A 13762-nucleotide genomic window follows, 5' to 3' on the forward strand; every position below is an offset into this window, starting at 1 on the left:
ATGCTGTGAGTTTCTATATACCATCAAGTTCAGTGGTGAAAAAATACAGGTGAATACAGGTTAGAAATTATCCATAGAATTAATAATCAAGTTTTAATTTAAGAGTTTTCGCACTTTTTACATATGATGATGGAGGAAGTTGACAATATCATTATTCACTCGTTGCGTCAAATAGGCTGGTAAGTTTTTTTCTATTGTAATATTGAATAAGTAAAATGTCTTAAAATGTAAATTTGTTATGTCAGAATTTAATAAAAAGTTCCGGTTTGTGGTGTCAAAAAGTGGGTGGTTCTCTAGTCGACCTTTGAAAGTATATTTTTACTTGTTTTTTTTTTAAATGTGACATATATGTATACAAATTAAGAAATCAACCTTAATCCCTCATTCATTTAAAATTATCTTTTTTAAAACCTGTAGAATCTAATAATTATTTCAACAACATTTAAGATTATTTACAGTCTGACTAGATTCTATTGAGTTTTAAATTGTTTTTAATTTTATAATTGTGTAGTACATTTACTAATACACATTATTCTTTAGCGAGTAAAATAAAAAAAAAAGAAATATTTCAGGAAATAAATAATTATCATTGAATTCTGTTCTAAATATTTATAATTGTATTAAAGAAATAGAAACATTTTTCTTTAATCTTGGAAATTTTTAAAATAAATTTTCGCGATTTTTTACAATATAATACTTACTTAAATATTCAAAATCTATTGATTAATTTATTTTAAAAAAACAAACAATCTAATGGAACAGTATCTACATTTTTCGAATTTTAAAAGTTAAAATTATTTCTGATTGTATGAATTCTTTCTTAAATTTTTTTCAGTGATATCGAAGAAAGCATAACGAATTTAGGAAGCTTTAATACTGAATTAATTGTAGAGGCAACTGTAAGATGTTTAGATATAATAAGACCTGGTCTTGGTTTATCAGCAGTGTTGCCAATGAACATGGCAGCACGATTTCGATTAGGAGCTTCTTTGGCACAGGCTTGTTCGGTAAGTGGTCAAAAAATTTATATTTTTAGTTTTTATCAGTTTACAACTTATTACCCTAGTAGTAGTAGTAGTTATCGAATTTTACTTTTTTTAAATTTAATTTTAATAAATTAATTTCCTTTAATATTTAAAACATTTTTTTTCAAACTTCATTTTTAAGAGTAAAATAAACATTCAAAAACAAATTTTTCTGATGTTGAGAAAAAAAAATATAATTTTAGACCATTTTTTGTATTACAGTTAAATAATATTTAAATTTATGACAATTCTCATCAGGAAATTGGATACAGAGGTGACATAGGATATCAAACTTTTCTCTACAGTTCCGAAGCCGATTTACGGCGTGTATTAATGTTCCTCATTGAAAGATTGCCAAAGGAAAGCGACAATACTGTTAACGAACCAACAAGTAAAATCGCCTTATTGGAAAAGTCTCTTGCCGCGACAATATCACAAGACTTTCAATCATCATGGATCTCTGATTTATCACAAGAGCGTGAAAGATTCACTGGAAGAACGAAAGCACCTTTTAGAACTGTACCAATTGATGTAGATTCAAAAGAAAAAGGAGAAGGTTTGTTTAAATTTAATCTGAAAATTATTTTCATGTATATAAGAAAGAATCGTAAAAATTTACATTTAACAGAATTGCAGTTTTTTTTTCTTATTAATGTTTCTTGTGAAATTTCACTTAATTTCAGAATATCGAGATTATTATATTCATTATCAAAAATCAGTGCCTGAGCAAATGCCGAGTCCTTTCAGTCTCTTACCCTCTGTCTTATCGCATAATGCAAAGTCAACGAATATTTTGCCAACAAATATAATTGAAAGGCTAGATTGGCTCAATTCTCAGCAAGAAGAAAAGTCGTCAAGTTCAAATTTCGGCAGCATTCATGCCTTAAATAGATTTGCTTCCAGTGAAAAGACTGAAAGTCCTCAAATCGAAACACAACAAATAGAGGTAAAATTGTTAAACACATTTTTCAGAAAATACTATAGACCGAATTCATTTCAAATCAAACAGGCTTGACTTGGTTGGAGCTGAAAATAATTTTCACTTTCAAAATGTTGTTCTTCAATGAATACGACACGTATTTTTTTATTTTGCTGAAAAAAATTTTTTCTTTAAGTTATAAGGAGTTCAAATATATAAGTCGAGAACTTCGTTTTGTTTAAAATTAAGAGAAAAAAATCTTAAAAGTGATGTAACTTTTTAAGTAATTAAGATAATTCACTTTTTCCTTTTGTATCTGAAAGGACTTTTATTCCACTTTCGAAATCCATTGGAAAATTTAAAAAATATTTAAAAATAACAAAATGGCGGCCATTTTACTAAAAAACTTTAATTTGAAATTACTCAAAAACCCCACCTTTTTTTTGCTCAAAATTTTTTTGGGAATTGTGTTCATAGGGAGGAATATTGCCCACAAGAATTTAACTTGTGCCCGATTCCGGCACAAGAGAAAAATTTTTTTTTATATTTTTTAAAAGAAAAACATCATTTTTCTCAAAAAATACACTAGATATAAAAAAATGTCTCATATAAAAGTTGTTCCTCGTTAAAAGACCTAAAAAAATGTCTGTTGTCATTTTTGTCCATCTTGTGTTTGTTCAACAATATTTGCAAAACATGGATTAAAAGCTCACATTTATTGCTTTTTAAATATCATTTAAAATAGTGTCATAAATCTGTTTGAAATAGTTCTTTTTTGTCTTTTTCCATAGCAACAATCAAATAATAATTAATAATCTTTACTGTCACAGAGGTTAAAATTGTTCATTTTTTGTGTTCAGTAAAATAATAGCGAGTATTAATATTAAGAAATTAAAAAATCAATTATTATTTTTTAAAAAGCAAAATAAGGTATGTTTATTTAATTTTTGTATTGTAATGTCACTATTATTATTTTTAAATATGAAAAGGTCTTTTAGGTCTTTTAACGAGGAACAACTTTTATCTGAGACATTTTTTTATATCTAGTGTATTTTTTGAGAAAAATGATGTTTTTCTTTTAAAAAATATAAAAAAAAAATTTTCTCTTGTGCCAGAATCGGGCACAAGTTAAATTCTTGTGGGCAATATTCCTCCCTATGAACACAATTCCCAAAAAAATTTTGAGCAAAAAAAAGGTGGGGTTTTTGAGTAATTTCAAATGAAAGTTTTTTAGTAAAATGGCCGCCATTTTGTTATTTTTAAATATTTTCTAAATTTTCCAATGGATTTCGAAAGAAGAATAAAAGTCCTTTCAGATACAAAAGGAAAAAGTGAATTATCTTAATTACTTAAAAAGTTACATCACTTTTAAGATGTTTTCTCTTCATTTTAAACAAAACGAAGTTCTTGACTTATATATTTGAACTCCTAATAACTTAAAGAAAAAATTTTTTTCAGCAAAATAAAATAAAACGTGTCGTTTAAAATTCATTGAAGAACAACATTTTGAAGGTGAAAATTATTTTCAGCTCCGACCAAGTCAAGCCTGTCTGATTTGAAATGAATTCGGTCTATACAAATAAATTTTTATGTTCATTAATTAAATTTATCGATAATTAATATCAAAAAAAAATGTTTTAATTTTTTTTCTCAGGAACAAAAAGCTTCGAGTGTTGCAATATCGAAGAAACCTTCGATAGATAAATTAGACAATAGTGGTCAGGACACGATAAAAAGACTAACTTTAGAATGTGAAAGTTTACGAAATGAAATTGAGGATATTCAAGTGGAGAGTAAAAAGCTTAGTGGAAAATTTGCGCATGTGACAATCGTCGAGCAAAGTGAGGAGAAAGAACTCACAGCTCTTGAAAAGCAAAGAAAAATAAAAGCAAAAACATACGACTTATTAGAAAATGGAGATGAAAATATTCAAAAATTAAAGGAGGCAATTGAAGCAAATTCAAATAAACTCATTGGATTAGTTAGTCAATGGGAAAAGCATAGATTGCCCCTCATTCAAAAATATCGTGAAGAAATGGAGAAACATTCATCGAAAGCTGTACGTATTTTCAGCTATAACATATTTATTTAATATTTTTTAATATACTTTTAAGTAAAAATTGAAATTGCAAGTGGTTCTGGGATTTTATCGTAAGATTAATATTTACTTTTTTTTTAAAGAGTGCGAGTCAAAGAAAACTCGATGAATTGAAAGGTTTGAAGGAGAAAGAAAAGGAATTGACGGAGGAGAGTCGAAATAAAGATCAGCAGTATTCTCAGTTAATAGCGGACGTACAAAAACTTCCAAAAGAGGTTAATAGATCAGCTTACACTCAAAGAATTTTGGAGATAATCAATAATGTTCGCAAACAAAAAGACGAGATTGATAAAGTGCTTGCGGATACGCGAAGCATTCAGAAAGAGATTAACACATTAACGGGAAGATTGGAAAGATCTTTCACGATTGTTGACGAGTTGATATTCCGAGATGCAAGAACCAACGAGGCGTCTAGAAAAGCATACAAATTGCTCGCCACTTTACATTCAGATTGTAGTGAACTCGTTAATCTTGTCGAAGAAACCGGTGCTTCAGTTCGAGAAATTAGGGACCTTGAAGAACAGGTAGAAAAATTATGTTTACAATTTTGTATGAAAAAAATTGACTATTTTTACAAATATAAATGATGTATTTTTCTAGATTGACTCGGAATCAACGAAAAATGTTGGTGCTAATTTAGAACGAATAACAGCCGATTTAATGCAAATGAAGCAGGAGACGGCGATTTTAACGACACAACTTCAAAATAAAAATTCGTGATCGTTTCACTTTCTTTTGCTTTGTGCTTCAAAGAAAACGACCAAGCCATACCGATTGTGCCTTATTGGCACTCGGAATTTTGAGTTTTATAACTCGGAAGAGCTCAAAGAGAAACTCGATCGAGGAGCCTAATTTTTTAAAAGTGAAAAATTCTTTTATATACACAATTGAAAAAATGGATTTTTCCTCGAGTTGTCCATGACGACGAAGTTAAAACTCACAGATAAAAAAAAAAAAGCCGTTGAGTGAAAACGAGGAAATTTTTCTGTCCGACAGCGAATTTAATGTACAAAAAGTCGGGATTTTGTAACTTATCCTGTCAAGATTAAAAAAAAAAAAAAACGAGAAGACTTATTGGTTTTTGTTTTTTAAACAAACAAAAAAGTGAATTAATTTCAAAAAAAAATAATTATTAAACAAAACATGTTTGAGAAATTAAACAAGAAATTATATTTACGTTCATCTTACTACAATTGACTTTTTTCTTTTTATTAGCTTATATTATTTCTTCTTTTTAGAACGTCTGGTGGAACATATTCCTCGTCGTCTTTCAATTTTTTCTTCAACAATTTAGGTGGAATTTCCATTGCTTTTATTCTTTGTTGTATTTCTTCTATTTTCAATTCAATATTCTCCTCATTTTCAAAGAATGTCAACAGTCGTTCTTCGTCCTCTAAATCTTTCTTTATGTTTTTGGTATTATTGATTCTTTTGATCTTGTCTATTTCTGCCAAATGTTTCTCGAGGATTTTTTCCCTCATTGTTGTCCACTCGGAAAAAGACTGAAAATTACAATTTTCTTTATGAAATATATTAGAAAAAAGGTTTTTTTTTAAATGATACATACAATTTAAAGAGTTTAAATGTTAAATATTTAATTTGAAAAATAAAATTTAAAATATAATATCACAATTGATTGATAAAGATTATTTTTAAGCCTTTAACGGTATAAAAATATGACATGGTAATGTACTACATAATTATTATAAAAGTCCTTTTCAATTCTTACAATTTCGAAATTACTTTATTCACATACTTACGAAAAAAAAATTGATAATATAAACTAGTCAACAATTGAGGGGCCGGATACAATAACAACCAGTACGCTCGGCCGGTCGCTTTGAAGCCAATCAACACCTCAAAATTGAAACTCAAAATTCGGATTTTTCAGAAGCACTACTTTATAAAAGATAAAAAACATATCTTTCTTCTCTTAAAATTTTTTTTTTAAATCTAATATTTTTGATAATAAAAGCAAAAAGCCCAAAAAAATTTTTTATCAAATGTAATGAAATTTTAAAATGTTAACGATTATTTCTTTCACAAATAGTAATAAATTTGTTTACAACTTGGTATACATACTAAATTAGGTCTAATAAAGCCATTAAAACATTAGAAAAGGGAAAAAAAATTATTGTTTTATTATTTTTACTTAAAAATTCACATTCTCTAACTTTTGACGATAAAATGTCTGCAGGGAATTTCAAAACTGTAAGAACTTCTCTTATAACATTTATTCACTACTATTTCAGGAAGTTTTCTGCAAAATTCCAAATCAATTCCTGTTATAGTTTTTAAAAAAATTAATTTTCAAGAAAAAGCGGATAGCCCATCGCGTTCACTGAACCCGCTGGAGACTCTTTCTTGAAGTATGTGAAATTATTTCGGCTCGAATAAGAAATTAGTGAAATAAGAAGAAAGTTATATTTATTTTTTCTGATTAGTATCTTATATGTATGTACATTAGTATTAGAATTGTTAACAATATTAATATTAGTAACATTTATAATTCATACTTGATATTTTGTAAATATTTAAAATCCGCGTTTTATTGAAAATTAATTCTTCTTAAAACCATAGCAGGAATTGATTTGGAATTTTGCAGAAAACTTCCTGGAATAGTAGTGAATAAATATTATAAGAGAAGTTCTTACAGTTTTGAAATTCCCTGTAGACATTTTATCGACAAAAGTTAAAGAATGTGAATATTGACTTCTTTCAATTTTTAATTAAAAATAATAATAATAATTTTTTTTCCCTTTTCTAATGTTTTAATGACTTTATTAGACCTAATTTAGTATGTATACCAAGTTGTAAACAAATTTATTACTATTTGTCAAAGAAATGATCGTTTATATTTCAAAATTTAATTAAATTTGAGAAAATTTTTTTTTGGGTTTTTTGCTTTTAATATCAAAAATATTGGATTTAGAAAAAAATTTCTGAGAGAAAAAAGATGCATTTTTTTATCTTCTATAAAGTGAAGCTTTTGAAGAATCCGAATTTTGAGTTTCAATTTTGAGGTGTTGATTGGCTTCAAAGCGACCGGCCGAGCGTACTGGTTGTTATTGTATCCGGCCCCTCAATTATTATTGAAAACTACTACGGTTCTTAATGTATTTAATGTTTATAAAAAAAAAGTTTAAAAATTGACCAAAAAATAAAGAACAAAAAATACTTGATAAGAAATTAATTAAGAATTTAACTATTACCATTACTTTTAAAATACATGTTGATATTTATAATAATAGAAACGTAAAAAAAAAAATTTATTTTTGAACAAACCTTCAACTGTTCGGAAATATCACTTTCCTCTCTTTCCTGCACTGCCTTCTTCACATCATTTTCCATTTCTTCTAGAATACTTCCACTTTTCAAGTCCATTTTTTCAAGCTCTTCTAATTTATTTTTCAATGTTACCATTTCCTCACTCAATTCTCCATCAAATAATGTTGGCGAATCTTTTTTTATCAATTCAAAAACTTGTTGATACACAATTTCCTTCTCGTCTTTCCACTGATCAATTAATTTAATAACCTTAGAATATTTTTTAAACAAAATGAATCCTCGTAATTGACATGTTCTGCCAAGAGTGCCACCTCGATGCTTTCCAAAAAATGCCAGAGTTTTTCCCATCAAATCAGTTGGTTCAATCAAATCGAAATGATCATCAAAATATGGATTACGAAGATATTTCACTCGTACCTTGACCTCTTCTTTAGATTCGTCAATTGTTTGTTCTGGAACGATCCAATTTTGAGGATTCTCAAGATACTTGTGACATGAATAAAGAGCTAATGCATTTGCTATTGGATGCTGAAAATCTTCCTGAAGCATCAAGAGTGATGCAATTTTTGCAGCAGCTGTAAAATCTTCTTTCTTTATGTACGTGTCCATTAGAAGATTGAAAGTATAATGATCTGGAAATATTCCATAATTGAGTCTGTCATTGAGTACTTCGAAAATTTGATCAGCATTATCATTGTCGAAGAGGTAACGAATCACTGCATAATGTGTCGACGGTAATGTGAAAGATGACTCGGGACTCAATCGTAATTTGTTTATCATATCTAAAAGATCTTCTTTGTGTCCAGGTTCTTTGAGGGAATTCACGTAAATATCAATGTCCACTGCTGCAACTTTTCCCAATGTATTGTGTTGATTCTCCAATTGCAAATAGAAATCGTAAGATTTCACCTTGAAAAAAAATTTGAAAGTAGAGAATTTATTAAAATCTTGACAAAAATAATTAAACACAAATTTAGATTTTCATTACTTTTTTTCTCATATTTTTACATTTTTTTAAAAAAGATTTTTACAAAATACATAATTATATAAGTTTTTTTTGGAAATTTTTGTCAATTTTCAAAAAAACAAGTAAATATAATAATAATAATTTACATTTTTGATCAAGGAAGTTTCTAGCCTTTTATTCCATTCATCTTCACATCGATAACTTTCTGAAAGAAAAGTTCTCTTACACATATACTTTTTGCTCAAAAAATATTTTTCGTTCAATCGCAAAATTTTCCACATTCTCGTTGAACTATGCATTTTGTATACATATATATGTATAAATGAAAGTAAATTAGAAAAATTTATAGGTTATATAAAATATGATTCCGAACGATTGTTCGGATTTTTCTTCCTGGTACATTAAAAACTTGTGAATATTATAAAAACACAGATTATAGTAATCTATATTTCTTAGAAAAAACAAGCTAAACACTTTATTAATTCATTGTTAACTTATATTATTTGTCACATGTTACAAATGTTGTTTTTTGGAGTTTTCCGGTTGTTAAATACTGCGCATGAGCGAAAGAAAATTTATAGGTTATGTTTATGGCTCACGATCGAGAAAGCAACAAAAATATTGTTTTTTTTTAAATTACTTATAATACATTTTCATGAGTCTATAATTAATTATATTTATAAAAAAAACTCGATCACGAGTTTGAAAATACAAAACGATATTTATCAAAATAAACTGTAAAAAGGTAGGTTCTCCAATTTTTATTCTTGGCAATTCTCACTTGTATGTTTTTTTTTCTAAAAGGAAATATTTTAATTATTATGTAATGAATTAATTGTTATACCAGATAACGCTTATATCATTTTAAATTTATACTTTAATTCTTATTATGTAAATATTTTTTGTTGACAAGTTATAATATGAGAAAATTTATCTTTCAGAAATTAAAATGCAGAGCTTAACAAATTGCATGCAGCGGTTGTTGGGAAAACAATTGCTCCAGCCAAATTTAGTTGCTTTGACACAAACTGCAAATTTTGAAAAACATTCATCCTTTGAGGATTATAATAATAAATTTTATCCAATTCAAGCTCACGATGAAGAACGAAGACCCGCAGTAAGGATACAAATTTTTAATTATTATAATTCATTTATACAAGTAATATAATATATTTTATATTACTGGCCTGTTAATCGATTAACAGGCCTCGGATTATACGACTTTTTCGACTTTTTTCGACTTATTTTAATAAAATGCGACTTTTTCGACTTTTTTTTACATTTTAAAAAATTTTTTTAAAATAAAATACGTTTTTTTTAGTATAAAATGCAGATCTTCTTTATTTCAATTAATTAACAAATTTTTAACTAAAATTCTTCACTAAATTAATTATTTTTAATAATTTTAATGAAATTCGTCACAAATTCAATTATTTCAAATTATTTTTCAATTAAAAACTTTTATGAAATTTAAAATTGTTTAAAATTAAAAATTAAAATCAAATAAAATTACCAAAAATTTTTAATTAAAAATCACAAATCAATCAATCAAAATCAAATAAAATTTAATTATTTTCAAAATTTTCAATTCAAAATCAACTAAATTTCAATTATTTTCAAAAATTTCAATTCAAAATTAACTAAAATTCAATTATTTTCAAAATCAAAGAAAATTCGGTTATTTTCAAAATTTTCAATTCAAAATCTTTTAAAATTCAATTATTTTCCAAATTTCCAATTTAAAATCAATTAAAATTCAATTATTCTCAAAAATTTCAATTTAAAATTAATTATTATTAAAATTTTCAATCAAAAATCAACTAAAATTCAATTATTATCCAAAATTTCAATTGAAATTTAATTATTTCTAAAATTTTCCATCAACAATTTTTTAAAATTTAATAATTTCAATTATAACTCTTCCGAAATTCAATTATTTTTTAAAACTATTTTTATAATATTCTACGAAAATTCAACTATTTTAAACCATTTTTCAATTAAAAATGGTTTTCAAATTATTGTATTTTTGTCCGTAATTTCTAATCAATTTTTGTTGTGAAATTATCAAAAAAAAATTTAATTAAAAATCACTTGAAGTTCAATTAATTTCAAGAATCTCAATTGTAAATCTTTGAAAATTCAATTACTTTTAAAAAATGTTATCTAAAATTATTTAATAAATTATTTTTAGTTCTGTAAAATTTAATTATTGTCTGAAAATTAACTTTTGAAATTCAGTTATTTGTTAAAATTTCAACTTTAACCCTTTTCAAAATTATTATTATTTAAAAATCTAAAAATTTTTTGTTAAAATAAAAAAAATCGACTTTTTTTGGAATATAAATCGACTAAAACGACTTTTTTTTGTGCCTTTAAGTCGAACCGAGGCCTGGATTAAGAGTAACAATAATTTATTCTTCAAAGGAACAGCACAAAAAATTAAATTAAAACTTAATTATTTACAGTTTGTTTGTCACGTGGAGAAAAACGTGAAATACAGTCCTAAGAATATGTGGTATGTAGCAAATTTAATTCGAGGAATGACAATTGATGATGCAATCGATCAAATCAGTTTTGTATTAAAAAAAGGTGGTGCAATTGTAAAAGAAGCTCTGCTGGCAGCTCAAAAAAAGGCCGTTGAAGAACATAATGTTGAGTTTAAGAGTAACTTGTGGGTTTGTAAGTGACAAAAAAAAATGACTATTAAATTAAAATGCATTACTTAATTTTATAAATTAAATTTAGCTAAATATGAAATTTTTAAACAGTTGGTTTTTTAATTTTCAGCGTACAGAATTTTTCTTAAAAAGTTTTTTTTTTTTTTTGTAAAATAATTGTAATAACAATAAGATGTAATTAAAGTTTAAACTTTCCGTATGTTTAAAAATATTAATTGTTAAATAATTTTTTTTAGCGGAATCATTTTGTAACAAAGGAATAGTTATAAAAGGAATAAGAAAACATGCAAAACAACGAGTAGGAGAAGTTAGATATACTTATTGTCATTATTACCTCACTCTTGAGGAAGGGAAACCACCAAAACACTATTATCATTATAAATCACCAAAATCCAAAGAAGAATTACTGCAAAATTATAAAGAAAAACTACGAATGCGTAGAGTCATTAACAGTTTGTAATTGGAGAAATATAAAGGTTTTTTTTTTAATTTTTAGTTGCATAGATATTTGAATTGCAATTTTATTTTACCCAGTTATTATTTTAAGACATAATTTTTTTTACATAAAGTAGTAAAATAAACATGAGAAAATAATTTCTATTTAAAAGAGGTCTTCGTTTTTTAGTAAAATAAGTGGTACATAAATGAATTAAAATTAAAAACGTAAAAATTTAAGAATATTCGAGGTTAAAAGAATTAAAAATTAAATGGAATCTGTAAATTTATTAAACACATCTAAAATTTCTTTTAATTTTATAATAAATGATAATTTGTTTGTAAATAGAATCTGAAATATCTAAATTTTAAAATTAGAATAAGTATGGTAAATAATGAAAAAAATGCAAAATAATTAATATAAAGAAAATTCTTTTATTAGCCCATTAATGACACTTGGTAAATTAAAGTTGTTTACAACTTCAACTTGGTACGTCTCCAGTGACGCCTCTTTGCATTGTATCTGAAAAAAATAGAAAATATAAAAATTTTAATTATAAATTTAAAATATTTATTATTAAACAAATAATTTTTTAAAACAAAGCGAAATTTATTTTGAAATTTGTGTTGAAAGAAAATTTGGAAAATTTTAAATAGGTATTCCTGATACATATATTGTAAAGCTAATACCCTGCATTTTACAAATTTTAATTTTAAAATTAATATCGGACAATAAAAGAAAAATAATAGGTCATTACATTTTGAAGTTTAAAACAAAAAAAATGTAGAATTAAATTTAAAATATTCCATAAATTGTAAACAATCAGATAAATTAGAATGTTGATAATTTTATTAAATTTGAAAAATATACCAAAGAATTTATAAAATATTGCTTATTATTCCAGATAACTAATAAAATTTAATTGTTTTTATATAGATAAAAACGTTCTAGCTTTATCAAGAAAAACAAAATAATACCCATATAATGAGTTGACCATAAACATAACCTTAAATGTCAAACTTAAAAAAATATTCAAAGATATGCAAAGTAAAGAATAAATGTAAAAAAAAAACTATTGCAAATTTTAAATCAATTTTAAGAATTAAATTTGTCTTTAATATTAAAAATAATGATATAATTATATGAATCATACCTGATTGTGTTTCCAGTTCTCATTCTAACCCACTGTGGAATGGGTCTATTTTGTTTTAATTTTTTGGCAAGTTTGCGCTTAATTATAAATGTCTTATGGGCCGCCTGTAACAAAAAGATATCAGATTTTAAAAATATTATTAATTTTCATTCATGTTGATCAGGATTAAAAAGATTAATATGGATTTTTAATGAGAGATAAAATTTTTCATACCATTTTGTATTCGTAGTTTTACGAAGAAGACCCAAGGGAAGAGAAATAGGAAAGAATTGCCACTTGAAGTTGAACTCAGGTATGTAGTAAAAGCGACATCTTTCAGGTTTCATAAAAACTAATGTAATGCGTCATGCTGTAGTAGAACCCCTGTTGTGTCAACATTTTTAAAATTGAGTAATAGTAAATTATATATAAAGTTTTTACATTAGTGAATAATAAATTATATCTCTCTCTCTTGCTCTCATGGTTTTCTTGAACATTTGCATTTACTTTTTTGCATCTATTGGAAAACCTTTAAAATGTGTTAAGGTGCTTATATACCTCAAATTTCGATCAGATGAACATTATTTCTGGACCGTGAAAATGCGTGAAAAGTCATTTTCATGGCGGGTATTTTTGAATTGTTTTATACAAAAAATGTTTTTTTAAGAAATATAATATTAAATAATTGTTTTAATATGTAAGAACACTTTAAAATAGTGATAGAGAGATGATTTGATTAAAAAATTTAGCAAATTTTGCTTTAAAACGTTTTCTGCTACAAGAAAGTGTAAAATGACGATGTTTGTGAAATGGTTTGTACAGTGCTTCTTCCTTGTTAGTGTCTCTCAGAGTTTTGTTTATGTTATGTCGGTTCTTTTTAACTTGTAATAAATAATGAGTGCTGAAAATAAATCGGTAAGTTGAAATGTTTATCAAATAAATTTAAATTCAACTAATTGTTTCGAATAACTGAAAGAAACATGTACACATGTACACTGTACAAACCATTTCACAAACATCGTCATTTTACACTTTCTTGTAGCAGAAACGTTTTAAAGCAAAATTTGCTAAATTTTTCAATCAAATCATCTTTTTATCACTATTTTAAAGTGTTCTTACATATTAAAACAATTATTTAATATTATATTTCTTAAAAAAAACATTCTTTGTTTAAAACAATTCAAAAATACCCGCCGTGAAAATGACTTTTCACGCATTT

The 13762-nt window shown here is 25.6% G+C and overlaps 4 protein-coding genes across 4 annotated transcripts; 2 read left to right on the plus strand and 2 right to left on the minus strand.

Annotated features, from left to right (window-relative positions):
- The first annotated feature begins 18 nt into the window (after positions 1–18).
- On the plus strand, positions 19–5229 carry LOC127286564 (coiled-coil domain-containing protein 22). Its single transcript, XM_051313044.1, has 7 exons — positions 19–179; positions 836–1007; positions 1284–1581; positions 1709–1971; positions 3599–4003; positions 4126–4566; positions 4643–5229. The coding sequence occupies exons 1-7, from the start codon at positions 124–126 to the stop codon at positions 4760–4762; spliced, it is 1755 nt and encodes a 584-aa protein (XP_051169001.1). The 5' UTR covers positions 19–123; the 3' UTR covers positions 4763–5229.
- Positions 5189–8847, minus strand: LOC127286568 (28S ribosomal protein S27, mitochondrial-like). The gene is made up of 3 exons (XM_051313048.1): positions 8444–8847; positions 7328–8239; positions 5189–5544 (listed from the first exon to the last, which is right to left on the minus strand). Exons 1-3 carry the CDS (start codon positions 8594–8596, stop codon positions 5254–5256), a joined length of 1356 nt encoding a protein of 451 aa, XP_051169005.1. The 5' UTR covers positions 8597–8847; the 3' UTR covers positions 5189–5253.
- A 39-nt stretch (positions 8848–8886) lies between these two features.
- LOC127286578 (39S ribosomal protein L22, mitochondrial) lies at positions 8887–11482 on the plus strand. The gene is made up of 4 exons (XM_051313060.1): positions 8887–9042; positions 9239–9414; positions 10763–10976; positions 11212–11482. The coding sequence occupies exons 2-4, from the start codon at positions 9247–9249 to the stop codon at positions 11433–11435; spliced, it is 606 nt and encodes a 201-aa protein (XP_051169017.1). The 5' UTR covers positions 8887–9042; positions 9239–9246; the 3' UTR covers positions 11436–11482.
- Positions 11483–11825: 343 nt separating this feature from the next.
- LOC127286588 (60S ribosomal protein L39) lies at positions 11826–12896 on the minus strand. The gene is made up of 3 exons (XM_051313069.1): positions 12778–12896; positions 12565–12668; positions 11826–11933 (listed from the first exon to the last, which is right to left on the minus strand). Exons 1-3 carry the CDS (start codon positions 12778–12780, stop codon positions 11885–11887), a joined length of 156 nt encoding a protein of 51 aa, XP_051169026.1. The 5' UTR covers positions 12781–12896; the 3' UTR covers positions 11826–11884.
- Between the last annotated feature and the right edge of the window lie 866 nt (positions 12897–13762).

The sequence above is a fragment of the Leptopilina boulardi genome, unplaced genomic scaffold, assembly GCF_019393585.1.
Source record: "Leptopilina boulardi isolate dan_hultmark-lab unplaced genomic scaffold, ZJU_Lbou_2.1 LbouV2_362, whole genome shotgun sequence".
Lineage (NCBI taxonomy): Eukaryota > Metazoa > Arthropoda > Insecta > Hymenoptera > Figitidae > Leptopilina > Leptopilina boulardi.

Bases quoted from the DNA above. Each gene is read 5' to 3' on its own strand.
- LOC127286578 (XM_051313060.1), top strand. From the start codon at position 9,247: ATGCAGAGCTTAACAAATTGCATGCAGCGGTTGTTGGGAAAACAATTG. The intron at 9,415-10,762 runs GTAAGGATACAA...AATTATTTACAG, and splicing joins ATGAAGAACGAAGACCCGCA to TTTGTTTGTCACGTGGAGAA. The intron at 10,977-11,211 runs GTAAGTGACAAA...AATTTTTTTTAG, and splicing joins TAAGAGTAACTTGTGGGTTT to CGGAATCATTTTGTAACAAA.
- LOC127286564 (XM_051313044.1), top strand. From the start codon at position 124: ATGATGATGGAGGAAGTTGACAATATCATTATTCACTCGTTGCGTCAA. The intron at 1,582-1,708 runs GTTTGTTTAAAT...ACTTAATTTCAG, and splicing joins TTCAAAAGAAAAAGGAGAAG to AATATCGAGATTATTATATT. The intron at 1,972-3,598 runs GTAAAATTGTTA...TTTTTTTCTCAG, and splicing joins TCGAAACACAACAAATAGAG to GAACAAAAAGCTTCGAGTGT.
- LOC127286568 (XM_051313048.1), bottom strand. From the start codon at position 8,596: ATGCATAGTTCAACGAGAATGTGGAAAATTTTGCGATTGAACGAAAAA. The intron at 8,240-8,443 runs GTAAATTATTAT...TTTTTTTTCAAG, and splicing joins AAACTTCCTTGATCAAAAAT to GTGAAATCTTACGATTTCTA. The intron at 5,545-7,327 runs GTTTGTTCAAAA...TGTAATTTTCAG, and splicing joins ATATTTCCGAACAGTTGAAG to TCTTTTTCCGAGTGGACAAC.
- LOC127286588 (XM_051313069.1), bottom strand. The intron at 11,934-12,564 runs GTATGATTCATA...TATTTTTTTCAG, and splicing joins AGAACTGGAAACACAATCAG to ATACAATGCAAAGAGGCGTC.